Source organism: Dama dama, chromosome 13 (assembly GCF_033118175.1).
Source record: "Dama dama isolate Ldn47 chromosome 13, ASM3311817v1, whole genome shotgun sequence".
NCBI lineage: Eukaryota > Metazoa > Chordata > Mammalia > Artiodactyla > Cervidae > Dama > Dama dama.
Genome location: NC_083693.1, coordinates 73,635,055 through 73,658,081, shown reverse-complemented (window position 1 = coordinate 73,658,081; position 23,027 = coordinate 73,635,055). Strand labels below are relative to the sequence as shown.

General features: G+C 50.8%; 1 protein-coding gene across 1 annotated transcript; it reads left to right on the top strand.

Annotated features, from left to right (window-relative positions):
- Positions 1 to 9,997: 9,997 nt before the first annotated feature.
- Positions 9,998 to 15,211, top strand: HSP90AA1 (heat shock protein 90 alpha family class A member 1). The gene is made up of 11 exons (XM_061159441.1): positions 9,998 to 10,155; positions 10,599 to 10,760; positions 10,851 to 11,217; positions 11,516 to 11,649; positions 11,944 to 12,264; positions 12,442 to 12,607; positions 12,766 to 12,956; positions 13,054 to 13,201; positions 13,316 to 13,584; positions 13,845 to 14,178; positions 14,485 to 15,211. The coding sequence occupies exons 2-11, from the start codon at positions 10,599 to 10,601 to the stop codon at positions 14,592 to 14,594; spliced, it is 2,202 nt and encodes a 733-aa protein (XP_061015424.1). The 5' UTR covers positions 9,998 to 10,155; the 3' UTR covers positions 14,595 to 15,211.
- Positions 15,212 to 23,027: the final 7,816 nt, after the last annotated feature.

Genomic DNA, 23,027 nt, shown 5'->3' with positions numbered 1-23,027 from the left:
GCTTCTTTTTCAAAAGACCATAAATTGATGGTGTTGAATAACATTCAGCAGGGTGGCCCTGCATGACTCTCTTTCTCTGTTGAGAGTCTCACCATCACTCTCTCCAGCTGCTAAGTATACAGGATAGGTCAGCATCCTGAGAGTTCGCTGGGTCTAATGCCCCTCACCACTGCCACCCTCCCTAAAACAGGAAATATGCTCGGAGGCTTGCCAGCCCTTCTGTTTTAAAGGGGAGGGGGAGGTGGGTTTAATAATGATTTCCTTTATAGATTTTTTTTTAAAGAGACAGAGTTAATGACAGGAACACCTAGGCCTCTGAGAACGGGGGCAGGCTACTAATCCGTGGCAGGGTGCTGGGCACAGCGGTGATCGTGACCGCCTGGCCTCCTGGCCCTATGAACAGCTCGGGGTCTCTAGAACAGGTCCTTCTTCACCAGGCCCTTCGTACATTTGTCAGGTTTAATTCCCTAGTTGTTTTATTTTGGATGAGATTGGACACTGACTGAAATGTAGTGCTGGGTAGATTTACTTATCTAGTAGTTTTAAATGAAATGCCAAGTTGTTGGAAGGGCTTCGAATTTACAGGGCAGTGTGTTGTTGGTGTGTTGCTCAGAACACTGCATTGGGAAGTAGCTTAGAAATCAGAAGCTTCTGGGGCTTCCCTGGCGGTCCAGTGTTAGGATGCCTCGTTTCCACTGCGGGGGCCACGGTTCAACCCCTGGTGAGGGAAGTAAGATCCAACATGCTATGTGGCTCGCCCCTCAAAAAAAAGGAAAAAGAAAAGATTCTTATTATACATCCCTTTGAGGCTTTCCTGGTGGCCCAGATGGTAAAGAATCTGCTTGCAATTCAGGAAACCCGGGTTCAATCCTTGGGTTGGGAAGATCCTGTGGAGAAGGGAATGGCTACCCACTCCAGTATTCTTGCCTGGAGAATTCCATGGAATATTCCTGGTAGGCTTTGGTCCATGGGGTCACAAAGAGTCGGACACCACTGAGCAACTAATGCACTTTCATACATCCATTAGCAACTTGAACTGCAAACTCAGTTTTATGATCTGTCACAACATATTCATTGGGACATGACTGTTAATTAACACACTTACATACACTTGTCTACCCTAACTTCGGATAAAGTAGAGGGTGTTTGCAAAGTGCAGAAGTTTCCAGTAGCTCACTCACTCCTTGATTCTGGGCAATAACACACATGTGCCCCAGCTGATCTGTCCTTGAGTGAAAGAATTTAGAACGACATAAAGACAGATCGGGGCGGGGTGGGGGGGGCTTCCCAGGTGGCGCTAGTGGTAAAGATCCCGCCTGTCAATGCAGGAAATGTTAAGAGACTCAGGTTCCATCCCCGGGTCAGGAAGATCCCCTGGAGGAGGACATGGCAACCCACTCCAGTATTCTTGTCTGGAGAATCCCATGGACAGAGGAGCCTGGTGGACAGCTCATAGGGTTGCAAAGAGTTGGACAAGACTGAAGCGACTTAGCACCCACGCACACACGCAGGAAGACAGAAGGAACCTGTTCCAATTGTCCAGTCCCTGCCCCCGTTTTCAGGTAAGGAAACTGAAGCTTCAAGAGATTTGCCCCAAAGTCAGCAGAGGAGGCACAAAAGAGGGACAAAGCAGCAGACATCACCTCTCACTGGGCAGGGAAGGGGTTGATCTGGCTCTTGAAGGAGTGGGCGTTTTCCAGGCAGGATGAGAAGAGAAGGCAGGACAGAGGTGTGAACAGGCAGGAGGCTGGGGTGGGGAGGTGGAGCCCCTTATTGCAGGGTGTTGAGTGGAGTGGGGAGTGGGGGGTGGGGAAGCAACAGGACTGTGGCCTTCCGGAGGGCCTGGTCGGGACCCCTTTATGGGTAGTCAGTGCCAAAAATGATGACCCTATTCACAGCAAGCTGGCCAGACCTAGGTGCCCTCCCCCTGGGCCACCTGGGCAGAGTCCTGACAGCCTGCTGACCCCTGGCTCCGTGAAGATGCAAAGGAACTGTCACCTCCCAGGCCCGCCAGGAACATCACACCTGCTTGTCCCCCTCCCGGTTTCAGCTTCTGACCCACTTCACCTCACCTCGGGGCGTCTGAAGATCAACAGCAGCTGGCCTGTTCTTCCACTGGCTGAACACGAGGCTGCCCTTGGGTGAGTCCCAGCCTAAAGGCCTCTGCCCTCGTGTTGGCCCAGACAGAGAATCGAGCAGGGAGGGCAGAGCTGCCCCCACCCCGCCCCCACCCCCCCAGCTTTAGGGCCACGACCCTGGGATTCCAGGAGGTGCCAGGGAGGCCGAGCGGCCCGGGGAGGGCTGGACGCACAGCTGACTCCATCCTAAGGCTCAGATGGTTTGAGGTTGGCATCTTTTAACCCTTCGGTCTGTCTTTATGCATATGGGGTTTTAATGGAGAAATACAGACACACACACACACACACACACACACACGCTGTTGTTGTTTAGTCTCCAAGTCGTGCCCGAATCTTTGCAACCCCACGGACTGCAACATACCAGGCCTCCCGGTCCCTCACCATCTCCCAGAGTGTGCCCAAGTTCATGGCCATTAAATCGGTGATGCCATCCCACACACATATATACAAATTACATATAATTTAACACATATGTATATATATAATTTTCTTAATTTATAAAAGTTGCCTCCAGTTCTCTCACAGTTTCATTCCAACTCAGTGAGAGGTTGACAGCTTTGTCACCAGCTCTGAAGAGTGAGACCTTTATGGTAGTGATCGAGGGATTTCCCTGGTCGTCCAGTGGTTAGGACTCTGAGCTTTCACTGCTAGGGCCCAGGTTCAATTCCTAGTCTGGGAAGAATCTGCAATCCCATTTTTTTGGCTGTGCAAAAAATAAAAAGTGCGTCTCACATAATTCTCTTTTATCTTTCCTAACTCTCCAGTTGGTGAGAATAAAGAAAAATCAAATTCCTAAACTTCAAGGCCACTTCCAGTTGGAGGCCCCAACCACAACCAATCACCTATCTGGCCCTTAGATGGAGCCAAAGGTTCATCTGCCTTCGACGGGGAGGGGTCCTACCGGCCCCTTCCAACACTCAGTTACTCTCTGTGTGTGGAGATGTAGACAGCCACCTGCCCAGGCCTGCTCTTGAGCTGGGTTTGAGGGATAAAGAGACAAGAAAGACGAAACCTAGTTTCAATTCCTCCCTGTGGATTTAGAGCGTGGAGGAGGCACCCAGAGAACACTGGCAGGAGGAGGTGATTTCTGAGCTGAGCTGAACTCCACACAAGTGTCACCTGGAGAAGAGGGTGTCCAGGAGGATGAGCTGACCCGAGTTTCCATTGGGATCCCCTGCCCTGGGGTCACTCCTGCTGTATCTTCCCCCTCAACCCCCAGGGGTGGCTCTGGGAGGGGCTGGAGAATGGAGGTGTGAGGCTGGAACAAAACCAGAAACCACCACCACACTTTCCGTCTGTCCTTCCTCCCTCTGGACCTGTTTCTCTTGCCATTTTCTTCTTACAGATCACCTGGTGAGGGTTGGTGTGGTAGTGCCCCAGCCTCCGACAATCAGCAGGCCTGTGGGCTGTGCAGGTGGGTCTGCAGCCAGCCTGCTGGGTCTGAGAGCATCAAGGTCAGGGGTGGGGACGGGGGAGGGGGTGGGCTGAGGTCAGAGCGAGTGGTCTAAGAGGAGTGAAGGGCCAGCGGCATGAGCAGCGCCTGGAGTGTGAACACCTAGACAGGGCTGCTGGCTCGGGGTCCTGCGAGCCCCGGGACTTTTCTGCACGGGGAGGTGGGCAGGTGAAGACAGGAATGCAGAGCAGATGAATCCAGGGAGAGCCAGGTGACCATGGCGTAGAGCCTGAGGGCCGGATCCAAGTGGGACTCTGAGCTTGGAGAGTGAGGATGTCCTAGAGCTACGCTTCTGCGGACTTAGCAGCTTCAGAACGTGGGGCCTGAAGGGTGAGTCAAAGGTGACTTGGAAGGCCTGAAGGTGAGTTCAAGGGAAGATGGCAGAGCTTCCAGAAGATGTCTGCATTCCTGTCCAGGACCGCCGATTCCTATAGGAGTCAAGAATGGGCCTGAACTCGCACCGTTCCTCCCCCACGAAAGTTCTGAAGGTCAGGCCTGGGAGTGCCCCGGGCACAGCGCACACTTGTCGTCTGCCTGACTTGGGTGCAGCACAGACACCAGGGAGGGCTGGGTGGGGGACAAGGAATCTTCCAGGAGGGTGTGCCTCCCGGCCACATCCCACACTGGGCCCGCCTCCCCCAGCAGCTGACCCCAGGCCCTCTGCCTCCCGGCCCCAAAGCTGCACCAAGGCTGCGGTCCTGCTGCCCCGGGGTGACGGCAGCACCCCCCACACACACACACACAGGACCCTTTACGTCACCCGACTGTCACTCTCTCCGGGTCTTGCCCTCGCCTGCCCCTTCTCCACCCACCAGCTCTGCAGGTGAAGCCCTCCTCGGTCTCACTGGTCCCCACTTTCATCCACCCTGGCCACAGTCGACGTGGGTCTGAGTGGGCCCCCGGGATGGCCCCCAATACCTCCCATGGTCCTTGGGCCACATTTCGGGTCAGCTGGCCCAGCGCACTCACCCCTGCCTCACGCTGCTGTCCCCCAAACCCCATGACTCTGAAGGCTCTTCCTGCCTCCACTTCCTTTCCCGCCCTGCCCTCCCCTTCTTCCCCACTGACTCCTTTTAGATTTCGCTTTGGCTAACCCTGTTTCTTCTCCTTCTCCTGGGTGCCTCTCCTCCCAGCCCAGCAGCTAACACCCCCACCCCCCCAACTCTCAGAGCAGCCTCCAGCGTGCCCACACCCTGCCATCTTAGGAATCCACGGGTCGGCCTGGCACTGGCTCCAGACCTGCCCGCACCGTGAGGGCAGTGACCCAATCTCCCGCCCAGCGCGTCCCAGGCCTGCACACGGGCTCAGTAAACGGGCTTTACGTGAACGATGCTCCTTAAACAAGACACCCTTTCGTCTAGCAAGACGGTGCTCACAGCAGGAATACAGCGGGGGGAGAGAGCGCATCACGAGCTGATGAGGAAGTGGCCAACCCCTCCCAGACCCCCAGGAGTGGCTGCCCGACGTGAGCCTCGAAGGGTGAGTTAAGATTTGCCAGAAGAACAAATGTGGTACCGAAGTATCCCCAATCTTGCAGTCAAATGGAAAACTGGTTTGCTCTGTGGAAATGTACCATACAGCAGACTCACCCACCCACACGGCCAGAAACAGAGGGCGGCCCCGTTCCCTGGCCCGCAGCCTTCGGCCCCACCTCAGGGGTTTGATTGTCTCGACTCAGAGCTCAAACCGTGCAGGACAGATTCCTGCTGTGCTGTGAATGCCAGCGAGGCCACCCTGTCCCCCTGCTCGTCAAGGAACAACAGGGCGCCATCCACGGCGCACCCACTGCGGGCCAGGGGCTAAGGCTTCCCGGGGGTCAGCTCAGCGGATCCTTCCATGTCCTTGCTGTAGGTGAGACAAGAACGAAGCAGAGAGAGGTTGTGTAGTCTGCTCAGAGTCAACACAGTCAACAATAGACTGTGGCACAACAGACAACCGGCTCCACGTCAACCGTACCAATCTCCAAAGCGTGGATTTTCCAACGTAGTTATAACCTGAATGTGAACGTTTCTCCAAGGTCATCGCTACACATCAGTTTTTTAAAAAAGCTTTATGGTGTAAATCTATGGCTGATTCATATCAATGTATGACAAAACCCACTGAAATGTTGTGAAGTAATTAGCCTCCAACTAATAAAAAAAATAAAATAAAATAAAAATTCTGAGAAAAAAAATAAATAAAAAAGCTTTATGAGATACACCTGATATGGAATAAAATGCGTGTGTCAGGTACAATTTGATACCTTTCGACATTGGCATGCACCTGTGAAATCACTCCTACCACGGAGATGAGACAGTGAACAGACTCATCACCTTAAGTTTCCTCCTTCCTACTCCTGTCGGCCCCACCCCCAGGCCACCACAAATCCTGAGGAGTTCCAGCTCGCATTTCCTAAAATTTTATATAAATGACTGGCATATAAAAAAAAAATGACTGGCATAATTATTTTACATATAAACCATTTACCAAGATAGGCCACAACCTGGGCCGTAAAACAATAAATCTGAAAGAATTCAAATCATGCCACGTACCTTCTGTGACCATCGTGGGATGAAATATTAGATGTCAATAATAAATATATGGAAAACCTCCAAACATTTAGAAACTAACACATTTATAAATCACCCATGGGTCAAAGAAGAAATCAAAAGGGGAATTAGAAAGTTACCGATTTACATGAATAAACATGGGTACTGCAGTTACTGTGTGCCAAGCGCTGCCTTGGGCCATTTCCCAAAACAAGGAGCTAATGTCATGCCTTACAAGAGCTCTGTGAGGAAGACACATACCCATTCTGCAGACACTGAACCCTGAGGCCCAGAGGGAGTAACGAGTTGCCCCAGTGCCCAGGGAGGCAGTGGCAGAGCTGGGATTTGAATCCAGGACACCTGCCCCCAGGGTCCTGGCCTGGTGTCTCAGCTTACTAATGGAGGGACACGGAAAGGTTTCAAATGGGGGAGAAAAATGGTCAGACTGCTCTGACAGCCAAGATCACTTTGGGATGAGTTCAACAAATACTCAGCAGCTAAGTCTGCAGGACTCGAAGATATATTACACATAGCATGGTGGATGAGGCGGGAGAAAGCTGGGAGTTAAAGGAAGAAGTGAGTGGAGACCACGGGGGTAGGGCTCCGTGGGGCTCAGGCCAGGAGGGAAGGTGCCCACACGCTGAGAACCCATCTCTATCAGGGGACAGGCTGGGCCTGGCAGGAACGCACGGGCAGGAAGGGTCCCCTAAGGAAATGCCTGTGCTGAAGTTCCCCTAGAACACTGATTAGGAAAGACACCGGTGTTTCAAGTGGAGGGGAGACTGTGTTCCAGCCCCGCGCGGGCGGGCAACTCGCGGAACGAGGGAGGGTTAGAGAAGAACGTGGCAGGGTGCGCAGTGGGAACCGAGGACCGGGCGGGTCAGCGGCAGCGGCGCCCTGTAGGCCTGGTCTGTCTCCCAGGAGGGATGGGGTGTCCCACAGGGTCTGGGGCGTGTTTGCGGGAGCGGGTGAGGGGGCCAGATCTGGTTCTCACAGCTCGCCCCAGCTACGGGGTGGAGGACACACACCGGACACGCCCGAGCAGAAAGAGGCGCGAGGCAGCCACGCGGCTCTGGAGGTCTCACGGGTGAGCGGCGGCCGGCTGGGGACGGGGACGCAGGGACGTGGACGGACTCGAGGTGCCCGAGGGGGAGCAGGCGGGGGGCGTGAGCGCGATACCCAGGCCTGGAGGCTGGAAGGATCCTGGTGCCCGAGAGGGGACGGGGCAGGAGCGGCAGGGGAGAGGGGACCACGGCCGGCCCGGGCCGTCGGTTTGGAGCCGGCGCCAGGAGCCGGGAGGGACGGGCCCGAACCGTCCTGTCCTCGGCGACCGCGGCCGGCAGGCGGGCGGCAGGAGTTTGGAAGAAGGGGGTTAAGGCTGGAGCTTGCGGGGAACGCCGGGTCCACAAGTGACCGCTGGAGGAGAGGAGACGAGGGCCCGGACACCGGGGATCTCACCGCCGGGGCTCTGAACGGCTCGTCTACGCCAACTCTTAAACTTCCCGGGCCACGGCAGAAACCGGGCAGAAAGAAGGAAGTGGGCCGGGCCGCCGGAGGGGCGCCCGCCGACGGTGGCGACCGGGAAACTTCGGCGCCACCGCCCCGGCCGCTCCGCTTGTCCTCCCCCTCCTCCCCGCCCCGCCCCCAGCCCAGGCCGCCGGGAAAACCCGGGCCGCCTGCCGGGAGCTGCCACCCCTTCTGGGTTCAGAAACACGTTTTACTCTCTCCCTCTGCGGACGCTAACCACCCCCACTCACCCTCACCACGTGGCTGGTGGTTTCCGGCCTGTTCTCCCCGTTTTAAGGGGGCTCAGGACGCCCCGCGGCTGATGTCACAGCCTCCCAAAGTGGGGCTCAAGCCCCAGTGTGAGAACCCTGTTCCTGGAAGAGCTGGGTTTCTCTGGAGACTAGGAAGTGGAGGGAGTCGTCAGTCAAGTTTGTTTACATCGTAAGCAGCTTCCAGATTGTTCCCAAGAGCGGGGGTGGGGGGGTGGGGGGTGCAGTGGTACGAGGCAATGGAGACAAAGGAGACCAGAGGAAGGGGATGGCGAACCCGGAGAGGCCTGGGAGGGGCAGGGGTGCATTGCCCTGGAAGCCTCGCTTCCTGAACCGCGAACGCCCCCCACCCCACCCCACCCCCGTCATTGACCAGGCTGAAGACCCAAGATCCTACCCCACCCCCGGCCCCCCACCCCCCGCAACCGCCAAGATTCCTACAATGGTGATCTGACACTATTCTAAACACTTTTGGAATTCCCATTTAGAAATTCTCTTTTAAAGCAAGTTAATTACCCATACCATGAATTATATACTTTATGTGTGCCAGATATGTACGCAGTCGCTCAGTCGTGTTCGACTCTGCAACCTCTTGGGCTGTGTAGCCCGCCAGGTTCCTCTGTCCGTGGGATTCTCCAGGCAAGAACACTGGAGTGGGTTGCCATGCCCTCCTCCAGGGGATCGTCCCGACACAGGGATGGAACCCAGGTCTCCTGCACTGCAGGCAGATTCTTTACCGCAGAGCTGTCCATCATACGGATATCTCAAATTACATGGAAGAATAAGAGATGGGCCTTTTAACAAAATCATGATGCGTGCGTGGGCTGGGTCAGCATGCATGGTCACCAAGTCACAGAATTCCAGACTAGGGCCTGCAGTGCATTGAAAGATGCGGTTTTAAAACAAACCCAAAGTAGGTAACAGGGAAGCCACCGGCTCAGACACGGTAAAGAATCCTCTTGCAATGCAGGAGGCCTGGGTTCTATTCCTGGGGTCAGGAAGACGCCCTGGAGGAGGGCATGGCAACCTACTCCAGTATTCTTCCCCGGAGAATCCCCATGGACAGAGGAGCCTGGCCGGCTACAGTCACAGAGCCGGGCACGACTGAGCGACTAAGCACAGCACAAAGTAGGTACAAATGCCCAAAGAACTAAACAAATGCTGGGAGAATTCGGGACTGTGTCCCTTTCAACTCTTCCCCCCACCTCGGGCACAATCGAGCCTAAGGACAGGACGAGTCCCCATGTTGGAGTAGCGGCCTGCATTGGGGCGGGGGAATGGCGCTTTGTTCCAGGGCCCACCTCTGGCTCAGAACCAGCCAAACGGACCCACGAGGCTCTGGAGCTCCCCTCTGCTCCCCCTGCACATACGCTGGTCACCCCTCGCTCATAGACCGCTGCACCCCACAGTCAGGCTGGGGCTCCGAGCCTCCGACAGGCACTTGTTGCCCGAATTCCTTGTTCCCTGAACCCGTGACCGCTGCCCCTGGCAAAGACATGCGCCCTGGACCCCATAATCACCGCCGGGACCCCCAAACCCCTAACCATAGACCTGAGCCTGCGATCAGTGTCCCGAGCATATACATGGGACACGGAACCGGGCCCCTCACCCAGGCTCTGATCCCCTAAACGCGGCCTCAAGGCTCAAAACCTGGCCCCAGGCCCGCAGTCGGGGGGGGGGGGGGTCCTGATGCTTGGGGGATCTGGAGCGCACACTATCTGGGGACACGCGTTAACCACCGAGAGTTTACTTTTCTGGACTTCCCAGAGCCGCAGGCATGGGCGATCAGCCCCCGGGGCCTTGACAGAGGTTGGGGTGGGGGGAGCGTTAGGCCAACGCGCGCCGAGCGAGGGTGGCGGGCCCAGGGCGGGAGGCCGGCGGGGCGCAGAACGCCGCGCGCGCGGGCACGTAGCGCCGGGAACAGTAGCCCCGGAAGACGCCAGGCCCGCCCGAAAGCTCCGGGCCGCGCAGGCGCACTGCGGCGGGCGTGGGCGCGCTTGGCACGCAGGCGCCGTGAGGGGTAGGAGCGCGCGGCGCGGCCCCGAGGAGGGGGCGTGCGGCCTCCAGTGCGCAGGCGCAGGCGCGCGGCCGCGCCGGCGGTTGGGGAGGGTTCTTCCGGAAGGTTCGGGAGGCTTCTGGAAAAGGCGCCGCGCGCTGGGCGGGCCCGCCTCTATATAAGGGCGGCGCGGGGGCGGCGCGCCAGTTGCCTCTGCGTCCCTGTGCTGCGTCGTTGCGGAGCCCGTGCTAGTCCTTCAGCCAAGGTGAGGGGAAGCGCTTGTTGGGGGGACGCGGGGGTCCGGGGACGGGTGGGCGGCGGCGAGGGCAGCCCCACTGGCCCCTGAGGTCGGCAGGCCCGGGGCGGCCGTGGTTAACCCGGCAGGCCTTGGGCCTGCGGCGGCCTCCTGTCCCCTCCCCCCGCCCTTGCCATCGGGAGCCAGTAGGCCCGGGGGCTGCGGGGGTCGTGCTGGACGGCGAGGGCCGGGGTCTGCGGCCCGGGAGGCGGGTACCCGGGTCTCGGGCGGGGGCGCCCGGGCGGAGCGGCGGCCTTGCGGCCGGCGTGGGCTGCGGCGGCGCCCGGCCCCCGGAATGAGGTCATCCTTTGTCAGCCGGCGCCTCCCGCGCGCCCCGGGCTCGGGAGCGGGAGCGAGACGCGGCGGGGAGGGGGTCCGGCCGGCGGCCTCACGGGCTCCGCGTTCCCCCGCAGATGCCCGAGGAGACCCAGGCTCAGGATCAGCCGATGGAGGAGGAGGAAGTGGAGACATTCGCCTTCCAGGCGGAAATTGCCCAGTTGATGTCACTGATCATCAACACTTTTTACTCGAATAAGGAGATTTTCCTGAGGGAGCTGATTTCAAACTCGTCCGACGTAAGTCTCAGTGCGGAGTGGGGTGTTTGTGTCAAAGGGCACGGTTTTACGGGGAATGTTGTGCGTCATCACGTGTCTTTTTCAAAATAGGCTCTGGACAAGATCAGGTATGAGAGTTTGACCGATCCCAGTAAGTTAGATTCTGGGAAAGAGCTGCACATTAATCTCATACCGAACAAGCAAGATCGAACCCTCACCATCGTGGACACCGGCATTGGGATGACCAAGGCCGATTTGATTAATAACCTGGGCACCATCGCCAAGTCCGGGACCAAAGCGTTCATGGAGGCTTTGCAGGCTGGCGCTGATATCTCCATGATAGGCCAGTTTGGTGTCGGGTTTTATTCAGCCTATTTGGTGGCTGAGAAAGTGACCGTTATCACCAAACATAACGATGACGAGCAGTACGCTTGGGAGTCTTCTGCAGGAGGATCCTTCACAGTGAGGACTGATACAGGTAGGCACCTGAGAATAGTCTGGGTACTGTAGGCACTGGAACCCCAAAGAGGCTGTGAAGTTTGTATTTTTTTTTTTAAAACCTGTTTCACTGGAGGGTGATAGTATGCACTTGGTGGTGGTTTATCTTGGGCAAGGCCGTTAACTGCCCTTGTGCTCTTACCAGTTGTAGTAACCGTTGCAAGTTTCTGCTTCGTAGACTTTTCAAATAACTGCCCGGAGAGCGACATATAGTATTCTTCTTGACTTGATCACGCCATTGAGATTGAAATTGGTCTCAATCTCTGGACTTTTTTCAGGAGAACCTATGGGGCGTGGAACAAAGGTTATTCTGCATCTGAAAGAAGACCAGACTGAGTACCTGGAGGAACGGAGAATAAAGGAGATTGTGAAGAAGCATTCTCAGTTCATTGGCTATCCCATCACTCTTTTTGTGAGTTTCCATATATCTTAACGTATACAGGTTACTAAAGTGACTGAACTGAAATCCTGTTAGTCCTTAGAGCTTTTCAAAAGAGATCCAAACTTGAACTAGTTTCCTGGGCTGGTAGGTAGAGCTCTGTCGACTCTTGCCAAGGTTCCCAGGGCTGTTCAGATCCTTCAGAAATGGAGTAGTTTCCTGGCTACTACGGTTTCTCAGGTGGCGTTGGTGTAAGTGCTGCAATCTCCTTTAGCTTTTTTTTTTTAAGTTTTGTGATGGAGAGGTGACATGATTTGTTCTCCAAAGGTGGAGAAGGAACGTGATAAAGAAGTTAGTGATGATGAGGCAGAAGAGAAGGAAGACAAAGAGGAAGAGAAGGAGAAAGAAGAAAAGGAGTCTGATGACAAGCCTGAGATAGAAGACGTTGGCTCAGATGAGGAGGAGGAAGAGAAGAAGGACGGGGACAAGAAGAAGAAGAAGAAGATCAAGGAGAAGTACATCGATCAAGAAGAGCTGAACAAGACAAAGCCTATCTGGACCAGAAACCCTGATGACATCACTAACGAGGAGTACGGAGAGTTCTACAAGAGCCTGACCAACGATTGGGAGGATCACTTGGCGGTCAAGGTGAGTGACTGCTAAGTGCTTCAAAACTAGTATCCTTGTAGATGTTTGGGGCAGCATTCTGTTCCCTGATGCCCCATGCTTTGTCCAGAGTCATTGTTCGGTAACCCTAAGTGTTACATGTGGTGTTTTTTGTTGGTGCAAGTTGTTCTTGTGTTAATCTTTATTGTTTTATTGTAGCATTTTTCAGTTGAAGGACAGTTGGAATTCAGAGCCCTTCTTTTTGTCCCAAGACGAGCTCCTTTTGATCTGTTTGAAAACAGAAAGAAGAAGAACAACATTAAGTTGTATGTTCGCAGAGTTTTCATCATGGATAACTGTGAGGAGCTAATCCCTGAATACCTGAGTAAGTATGGTCGGATATGAAGAACATCACTCTTACTGGTCAGATTCATCCTGTCAGCTCCTGGTTTTTAAACTAAACATTGGGGGAAATTGGTTTTTTGGCTTCACAAATTTGTCAGTTTTTGTCTTCAGAGTGACTGCATTTGGTCTGTTTTTCAGATTTCATTAGAGGTGTGGTGGACTCTGAGGATCTTCCTCTGAACATTTCCCGTGAGATGTTGCAACAAAGCAAAATTTTGAAAGTTATCAGGAAGAACTTGGTCAAAAAGTGCTTGGAACTCTTCACTGAACTGGCAGAAGATAAAGAGAACTACAAGAAGTTTTATGAGCAGTTCTCTAAAAATATTAAGGTTGGTTAGAAACACATTTGACCATTAGTATTAATCAGACGTTTTTCATTTGAAATAGTTGAACACAAAGTCTGCTAAAGCTAACAATGTCTTTCAGCTTGGAATACATGAAGATTCTCAAAATCGGAAGAAGCTTTCAGAGCTGTTGAGATACTATACTTCTGCTTCTGGTGATGAGATGGTTTCTCTCAAGGACTATTGCACAAGAATGAAGGAAAACCAGAAACACATCTATTACATCACAGGTAATTTAAAGGCAATAAATGTGATAGTTGATTCTTGTTTTTGTGATCCCCTAGGAACAGTTGCATGTGTTTTCTACCCACATGGTGTTACACATAAAACTTTTCGTTCCTTAGGTGAGACAAAGGACCAGGTAGCCAACTCGGCCTTTGTGGAGCGTCTCCGGAAGCACGGCTTGGAAGTGATCTACATGATCGAGCCTATTGATGAGTACTGTGTGCAGCAGCTGAAGGAGTTTGAGGGGAAGACCTTAGTGTCAGTCACCAAAGAGGGCCTGGAACTTCCAGAAGATGAGGAAGAGAAAAAGAAACAAGAAGAGAAAAAGACAAAATTTGAAAACCTTTGCAAAATAATGAAGGACATTTTGGAGAAGAAGGTTGAAAAGGTGTGTGAATATAGTCTTTATTTTCTGGTTACTGACCCTTCTTAGGGGTGTTAGGTGTCTTTTTGACCAAGTCACGTATACACAGTCCTTAAGATCTTGAAAGACACGAGAATGTAAAGGAGCTTTTAAAGCTTCGGATATCTAAATTTGCAAGTAGTAGTTGATTAATACTCAAGTTGTTTATTCAAATAAACTTGGTAACAAGTACTGAGAATGGAAACTATGCCCAGTTATCACTAATTTTTTTTTCTTTATGAAAGGTGGTTGTGTCTAACCGGTTGGTGACATCCCCATGCTGCATTGTGACAAGTACATACGGCTGGACAGCAAACATGGAACGGATCATGAAGGCTCAAGCCCTGAGAGACAACTCAACGATGGGTTACATGGCAGCCAAGAAGCACCTGGAGATCAACCCTGACCATTCCATTATCGAGACCTTGAGGCAAAAGGCAGAGGCTGACAAGAATGACAAGTCTGTGAAGGATCTGGTCATCCTGCTCTACGAAACCGCTCTCCTGTCTTCCGGCTTCAGTCTGGAGGACCCCCAGACGCACGCCAACAGGATCTACAGGATGATCAAACTCGGTCTCGGTAAGCCTTGTGCAAGTACTGTGAGTACCGAGTACCTTTGGAGAGAAAACCCTAAACGCATGGCTGTTGGAAAGGGTGAACTTTGAGCAATTTTAACAAGTTGGGCGCGCTGTTTCCATTTGGGTAACACTTAAGTCACATGAGTTACAGGAGAGTAAATAAGCCTTCTGGTTGTAAGGGATGAAAAATGAAACAGCTTCATGTACCGTGTAATTCACTCAGCCCTGCCAGTGGGTATGAACCTGCAGTGTTGGACCAATTACGTGGCTTTAAGAAACCTAATTGATGTTTTCTATTTCTTTAAAGGTATTGATGAGGATGATCCCACTGCTGACGACAGCAGTGCTGCGGTCACTGAGGAAATGCCTCCCCTGGAAGGAGACGACGACACGTCCCGCATGGAAGAAGTAGACTAAGCGCTGCCTGGGGATCGCTTGGCTGTGTGTTCAGCACTGTCTCCATTCTCTCTAATATGTTTTCAAGTATTTCTTTATTTTTGTTAACGTTTAAAAATCGTATGGCATGGTAACTATGTAAGGGGAGGATAAGATTTCTTTATACTAAGTGTGATACTGTGATACTTTTAGCACTAAAGCAGAGCTAGTTTTTTCCTAGTTTCATGTTGGCTTATTTTAACAGATGGAAGTAGTTAACGTTTGTTGTAAGGTGTGTATGTAACCTGTGTTAACTTTGTGGTCTGAAGTGTTTAGCTATCAAGCGGATTCTTTAGTAGACCAAAATTTTCTGTCACTGACGTGTTCTGAAGTATATACCGTGATGTTTAAAAGAAACACTTGTTAAAGCAAGTTTTCATTTTCTGGGATATACTTTTTAAAACTTCCATCCCCTGTAGTTATGACTGCATGTGCCAGGCCTCTAGAAGTTAGTGTGTTAAGCTGAACCAACTTGATTGGATTCGCAGTCCATACATAGGGCTTGTTTTCCAAAGAAAAATATTGTTTAGAGTAGCAAACTTATAAGCCTGCTCAGGCATGTTGTAAAGCCGCTGGAAAAGTAACTTGGAGCAAGTTTTGTGAATGGAAATGTAGTGCTCAAGTCACATTCTGCTTTAAAAAGTTGTAACAAATACAGATGAATTAAAAAAATTGTGTGTAATGTCTTACTTGTGGGGGTGGTCCCAGAATGTAAAACGTCACCTCTTGCCTAGGAGAGTCAAGGAATCGGGTGGCTGGGGTGGAATCCCTAGAGCCTTACTGCTGTGACCTTAGGGTGCTCAGGCCACATGTGTGCGGTGAGCCTCTATCCTTGAAAGACAGGAGAATAGTCTCCCCTTTGATGGTATTGGTGAAACGGGATGTGCAATATAAATATAGCCCTTTTTACTGCCTTGCCCTTATGAACCACACCTGTTGAACACCTTCCCACATGAAACCACCTCTGCTGCTTGTTCTCTGGTTCTTTATTGAGCCTCAGTGTGTCTGGGAGGCTACTGAAAGCCATAAGCACACAGCAGTTGGAGCGGGCAGGCGTGAGCATTGGAGTAGTTGGTGGGAGGTGTACCCAGGATTTGGACCTAAAGCATGACAGGCGCCTGGAGATTCCATAGACTGTGGAAGATCTGTCATGAATAGTAAGCACTGCTGGGTAGTAAGTGCCTGGTAAGCAATAATCTTAAACTCCTGTTAGTCTAAGGAGGACTTCCCTGATATTAGAGCATCTGCTTGCAATGCAGGAGACCCTGGTTCGATTCCTGGGTTGGGAAGATCTGGAGAAGAAATGGGCTACCCACTTGCATTCTTGGGCTTCCCTTGTGGCTCAGCTGGTCTGGTGCCAGTGGCCCTGCTGTTGAGGAATTAGTAATTGAAGGGCAAAAAGGTTTTTCTTATTCCCCCCCTCTAGTAAGGAGACTAAGAATTCCATTCAAATTAAAAGTATTAGATCCTCTATAGATGGTCTCCAGTGGGGGGGGAAAAAATGCCCACAGAGCATTTCCCCCGTGAGTTATGGAACGTGTTTATGGCAGGTGTGTAATTTGAACTGCCCCCTAGCAAGCCTTGTGCCAGAGATAGACCACAGAGACCACAGGTGCCCACCCCTGGGGGTGAGAAGATGAGGTAAGGACACCAGGCTGGGGGTGACCTCCAATTGTCAGAGGGTCCCCAGCCTACTACTGCCAAATCCAGTTCTTCACACTTCGCAACTAGTCCCACCCTGATGAGTGTAGAGAGTGCTGGAAAGCAGAGATTGATTGGTATGTGCTCAGACGCTAACTCGTGACCCAACTGCCACCCCCAGTGGACTGTAGCCCTCCAGGCTCCTCTGTCCATGGGCAAGAGGACTGGAGCAGGGTGCTATTTCCTTCTCCAGGGGATCTTTTCTAAGCAGGCGTTGAACCTGCTTCTCCTGCACTGACAGGCAGATAGTTTACCACTAAGGCACCAGAGTGTAAAAGACTTCTCTTACTCAGGGATTATGTGGTGGTGAGAAATCTACAAAACCGGCACAAGGATTCATCAACAGAACAAAGTCCCAAGATGGGAGATCAATATATGAAATACAATTTAAATTTTGTTAGCAGGAAAAAAAGTCGTCAGTGTTATAAAATGTCTACCAGCATTTTAAAATCAGGAATAGAAAACAAAAACAACAAATTGTAATAGCATACTAAATAGGAATAAATTTTACAAGAAGTTATGCAAGACCCTGCATCTGAGAGCTGGAAAGCAGAAATTAGAGACCAAGGTAAACAGAAAAGTGAAAGAAGCCAGACAGAAAAAACCCTACCTCCTGTGTGATATTTCATAGAATTTTAGAAAAGGTACAACTATGCTGATGGAAAGCAGGAGCCCTGGTGGGGACTTGACTGCAGGGGGTCCAGGAGGGAACTTGTGCCCCAAAACTCGGGACAGCTGCACAGCTGTGTGTGTTCATTAAAATTCCAGCTTAAAATACACAAAATGGGTGACTTTTAACCGTGTTTTGTACATAAACAGCAAATGAAAAAAAAGCAAAGCTATAGAAAGCAGTCTGTAGGGATTCAGAAGTGAGTTTGAGCAAGTCCTGCACCTCATTTCTTCACTTGTAAATCAGCTAATATAAATACTCAGGAGCCTGTTCTGGTGTTTTCCAGGGAGCAGGTGCCTCTAACTGGGGCTCACTACTCAGGCGGTCACCTTGCTCAGGCTCAGGTTCCCCCCATACTTTCTGCAGTGTAACCTGCTGCAAGCCCCAACCCAGGCCTCGCCCTTCTAGAATTTTCCCTAGACTGCCGTGGCCTTGGTGTCTTTCAGTCCTCTGAACTCACTAGTTGCTATCAGGCATAGATTCCTCATGGTTTCATTGAACACCAGCGAAGGACCAGCCCAACACACAGATGAAAGATGCATCACCAGGGGGTTTCCCTGGTGATCCAGTAGTAAAGAATCCCCCTGCCAGTGCAGGGGACACGGGTTCGAACCCTGATCTGGGAAGATGCCTCGAAGCAGCTAAGCCCGTGTGCCATGACTATTGAAGAGCCTGTGCCCTAGAGGCCCTGCTCTGCAACAAGAGACGCCACTGCAATGAGAAGGCCCACGCACTGCAATGAAGAGTAGCCCCAGGTCACTGCAACTAGAGAGAAGCCTGCACAGCAGTGAAGACCCAGCACAGCCAAAAATAAGTAATTTTAAAGAATAAGAACTATAAAGAAACATGCATCATTGGGGAAGGCAGCCATGGCAAAGGCCATGGAGCCCCAATTGTGGTTGGAAGCACAGAGCGAGGAGGGGCTCAGCTGGCGGGGCAGGGTGGGCAGGGGCGTGGGACGGCTCCAAGGGAGTGCTGTGTGCGGGAAGGGTGCTCCAGGAAGAGGGTGACTGCTGATACAAAGAAGTGGGGGGCGCTTTCCAGTGTAACCAAGTCTTGAGAGCCTGAATGTGTTAGGTCTTGAGAAGAGACCCCTGAGCGTCTGAGTGATGAGAGAAAGCTAGAAGGTGAGACCTACTGAGTGCACCTTGAACAATCAGCCTTGGGCCTGGATTGGAGACTGTCCAGCCACTTGGGTGATGGGAAGAGGGTCGATGTGGTCTGCCATGGGGCTGCTTTTTCAGAATAGGGAAACGTCCTCAATACCAGGAATACGAGTGGATTTGGCGTGATGAGTCAGCACCACCATCTCCGTGAAGTTGTCTCACCTTCGTGCCAGGTGCACCCTCGTTTCAGCTTACCCTACACGTGGGAAAAACAGTCCTGAGAAACCCAGGGCCTGGCCACTGGCCATCCCACACTTCGGTCTGACGATCCTATCTTCAGTGATGGGGCTTAGGAAAAGCCAATAGGACCAGTCCTGACTCCCAAACATAGACGTGTTTGTTTGGTTAAGTATCTGTATCCAAAATACTTCATGTTTGCCACATGGTAGGCACTCAGATATCTGTTTACAAATGAGTCTCAGACTTTCACAGTTTACAAACACTTTAACTTATAGTTTCTAGTTTCTTTGTCAACTTTTCTTTTGTAGATTTTTTTTTTTTACCACTAAAAAAATTTTATTGGGGTATAGTTGATTTACAATGTTAGTTTCAGATATACAGTAAACTGAATCAGTTATACATACAAACACATTGGAATCCTCTTCTCTTATAGGCTATTACAGAGGACTGAATTTCCTGTGCTATACAGGTCTTTATTAGTTATCTTTTTTTTTTTTTTTTTTTCAGTTCTACCAGTTTACTGCTACCGACCCATCTCACACATGCTCAGTCATGTAACCCCATGGACTGCAGCCCGCCAGGCTCCTCTGTCCATGGACTTTTCCAGGCAAGAACACTGGAGTGAGTTGCCATTTCCTTCTCCAACTTTTGTAGATTTCTAAAGTGCATGCAGAAGTGGAGAGAGACAGTAAGTATTGACAAGGACACACAGTGTCCCTCACACACTGATGATGGGAATGTAAAGTCGTGCCATTTTGGAAAACAGTCTGGTAGTTTCTGGAAAAGTTAAACATAGAATTACCATGTGATCCAGCAATTCCACTCCTAGGTATGTACCTAGGAGAAATGAAAACATATGTCCACAAAAACACATACAGTCCTCCCAGGCTGTCTGTCCCTCAGCGGCTTTGTTCCAGAACCCCCGAGGACACCAAAATCTGAGGATGCTCAAGTCTCTTGTATGAAAAGAAGGGTGAAGTCAGCCCTCTGTGTCCTCAGGATATGTGTGCACACATTTTCGTAGCAGTATTATAGATCCTAAAGGAAATCAACCATGAATATTCATTGGAAGGACTGCTGCTGAAGCTGAAGCTCCAGTACTTTGGCCACTTGATGCAAAGAGTGGACTCATGGGAAAAGGCCTTGATGCTAGGAAAGACTGAAGGCAAAAGGAGAAGGGGGCAGCAGAGGATGAGATGGTTAGACAGCATCACCAACTCAATGGACATGAATCTGGGCAAACTGCAGGAGATAGTGAAAGACAGGATAGCCTGCAGTCTACAGAGTCACAAAGAGTCGGACACAACTTAGAGACTGAACAACAATTATTCATAAAAGCCAAAGGGTGGAGACAAACCAAATGTCCATCAACTGATGAATGGAAAATAAATATTCCATTGCAATGGAATATTATTGCCATAGAAAGGAATGAAGTACTGATTCACACTATAATATGAATGTACCTTGAAAACTATGCCAAGTGAAGAAATCAGTCACAAAGGGCCACATTATTCCATGATCTCACTCATAGGAAATGTCCAGAATAGGCAAATCCACAGAGACAGAACGTAGCTGCATGGTTGGCCAGCGACCTTGGGGAAGAGACATGGAGAGTGAAAATACTAAAAGTCAGTGAACTAAAATAAATAAATAAATAAAAGTCAGTGAACTGTACACGTTCGAAAATTTTTGGCTGTGCAGGCTTTTCGTTGTATGATTCCATTTATTTGTTAAAATTAAAAAAAAAAATTTTTTTTTGCCTGTGTTGCACAGTTTGCAGATCTTAGTTTCCCAACCAGGAATTGAACCCCAGGCCACAACAGCAAAAGAGCTGAGCCGTAATCACTGGACTAGCAGGGAATTGCCATGTATGATTCCACTTGATATGAGGTATCAAGAGGAGTCAAATTCATAGACACACAGTACAAGGGTGATTGCCAGGGGCTGGGGGAGGGGGAGTTGGTATTTAATGTGGACAGAGTTTCAGCTGGGGATGATAAAAAAGTTCTAGAGATGGATGGTAGTGCTTGGGGGCACAATGATGTAATTGTACTTGATTCCATGACCTGTACACTTAAAATTTTTATTGTTCAGTTGCTGAGTCATGTTCGACTCTTTGTGACCCCATGGACTGCAGCACACCAGGCCTCTTTGTCCTTCACCATCTCTTGGAGCTTGCTCAAACTCATGTCTATTGAGTCAGTGATACCCTCCAACCATCTCATCCTCTGTCGTCCCCTTCCCCTCCCGCCTTCAATCTTTCCCAGCATCAGGGTCTTTTCTAATGAGTCAGCTCTTTGCATCAAAGTACTGGACTTTCAGCTTCAGCATCAGTCCTTCCAATGAATATTTAGGACTGATCTTCATTAGGATGGACTGGTTGGATTTCCTTGCAGCCCAAGGGACTCTCAAGAGTCTTCTGCAACACCACAGTTCAAAAGCCTCAATTCTTCAGCACTCAACCTTCTTCATGGTCCAACTCTCACGTCCATTTAAAAATGGTTAAAATGGTGACGTTTATGTCACATCTATTTTCACACACGAAGCGGAGGGAACTTTTGTGAGCCGCTACATTCCCGTCAGCCAGTGTCAACAATTATCGTTACGGATCTCACTTGAGTTTGGAATCTTCTTTTTTATCTATAATTTTATTTACTTGTGACTGCTCTGGGCCTTCATTAGGCTTTTCTCTAGTTGTGGTGAGCCGGGGCTCCTGTTCAGTTGCGTGGCATTGGCTCCTCAGTGCAGTGGCTTCTTGTTTCAGAACACGGCTCTAGGGCACACGGGCTTCAGTAATTGTGGTGCATGGGTTTCGTTGCTCCTCAGCACGTGGGATCCTCCCATATCAGGGATCAGACCCGTGCCTCCTGCACTGGCAGGCAGATTCTTTACCACTGAACCACCAGGGAAGCCCTGTAATCTTCTAAGGATCATTATTCATCCCTTTGACAGATGAGGCCACTGCAGCTCCGAGTGGTCCTGGGTAAGAGGGGGGCGCCGTGAATGGACCGTGTCTGCCACTACTCACTGCTTAGTGGGTTGTCCACAGACCCATGATTTTTTTCCCACACCAGCTTTCCATTCAATGATCCCATTCAAAGTGTGTGATTGATGGCACCTGATCCTCTCCCCGTCTGGCCTCAGTTTACCCTGCACCCTCCCCCTTTCTTTGACGCATTTCTCACCACTGTCCTCCAATGACTAGTCTGCAGTCCATCTTCCTGCCTCTCCAGTGCCTGTTGGCCGTGAAGGTTAAGTGTGTATCCAGTTTGTCCACTGTCAGCCCAGTGCCCCTGATACATATTTGTGGACTGAATAATTGGTGCACGCAACTGGTACTTCCCCCTTTCCAGTGGGGATGGCAAATTGTTTAAACAATTGTATAATTTGGGAAGATGTTCATCCCTTTTCTAAGCCTTCAAGATCTTCTCGAACCTTTGAAAGTGTGATAGCAGATTACTTTTCTATAGGAAGGAACATTCCAGGAAGCAGGGCTCTTTGTGAGTCATGGTGTATTAATAGCACCATCAAAGTCTGAACAAAGATCCTGTGACGCTGTTTCGGCTCCAAGGAGCTGAGCATATTTTCTGCCAAGTGTATATGTCTGCTTAGAACATAATCACCTCCTTATGAAAGTACTTTAAAGCCTCGACACTTGATCAGTGAAAGTTCTAGAACTTTAAACATGGCCCAAAATGCACTGTTTTTTTTTAATTCCAAGGTAAAAAATAAAAAGAACAAATCAGAGTGAAAAAATTGATGTCAGCTCTCCACCTTTTAAAAAGTTGAATGGATAGGGAATTCCCTGGCCGTCCAGTGGTTAGGACGCTGTTCTCACACAGCTGAGGGCTCGGGTTCAATCCCTGTTTGGAGAGCTAAAAGATCCCACATCCCACAAGCAGCGAGGTGCAGCCAAAAAAAGGCTGGATGGATGAAGCCAATCAAACACTTCACATCTGAACTCCATTCACTGTGCATGGAACCCCATGCACCCATCATTGTTCCCATCAGCCAAGTGGTCGATGCCAGTCCTGCCCACACTCCGTACAACCCGCTTCTGTCCCCCACCCAGGCTTTCTGAAGCAGTTTCTGAATTTCATTGAATCATTTCATCTGTAAGTATTTCATCTTTTCCTTAACATTTCTTTGTAATTCAAACAGACTCAAGGTGCTTGGCATTACAATTTAAAATGCAAAATTAAAAACTAGACAGGATGGGACGTCCCTGGTGTTGCAGTGGGTAAGAATCCACCTGCTAATGCGGGGGGGTATGGGTTTGATCCCTGGTCGGGGGAGACTCCACATGCCATGGAGCAACTAAGCGCCGTGTGCCGTAACTACTGAGCCTGGGCCCCAGAGCCCGGGCCCGCGGAAGACACCACGCAGGGAGAGCCGGCGCCCACCGCCGCTAGAAAAAAGCCTGCGCCGCAAGGAGGACCCAGCGCAGCCAGAAATGAAATAAATAATAAACACAGATTCAAAATATAGGGCAGGATGTTCATTTTTACCACCTGAATCTAACACCATCCTGGAGGTTTCAGCTAGGAAAGGTAGTCAAGATAAAAAGCACCCTGACTGGACAGAGAGTAAAAGTGATCTCTGTTGATGACATGATCGTCTACATGGAAACCTGTAAGGAACACACACACACACTCACACTCACTCATACACACACTCACACTCACACACACAGAGTGG

Coding starts and splice junctions, on each gene's coding strand:
- HSP90AA1 (XM_061159441.1), top strand. CDS start 10,599: ATGCCCGAGGAGACCCAGGCTCAGGATCAGCCGATGGAGGAGGAGGAA. Junction 10,761..10,850: donor TGATTTCAAACTCGTCCGAC/GTAAGTCTCAGT, acceptor TTTTCAAAATAG/GCTCTGGACAAGATCAGGTA. Junction 11,218..11,515: donor CACAGTGAGGACTGATACAG/GTAGGCACCTGA, acceptor GACTTTTTTCAG/GAGAACCTATGGGGCGTGGA.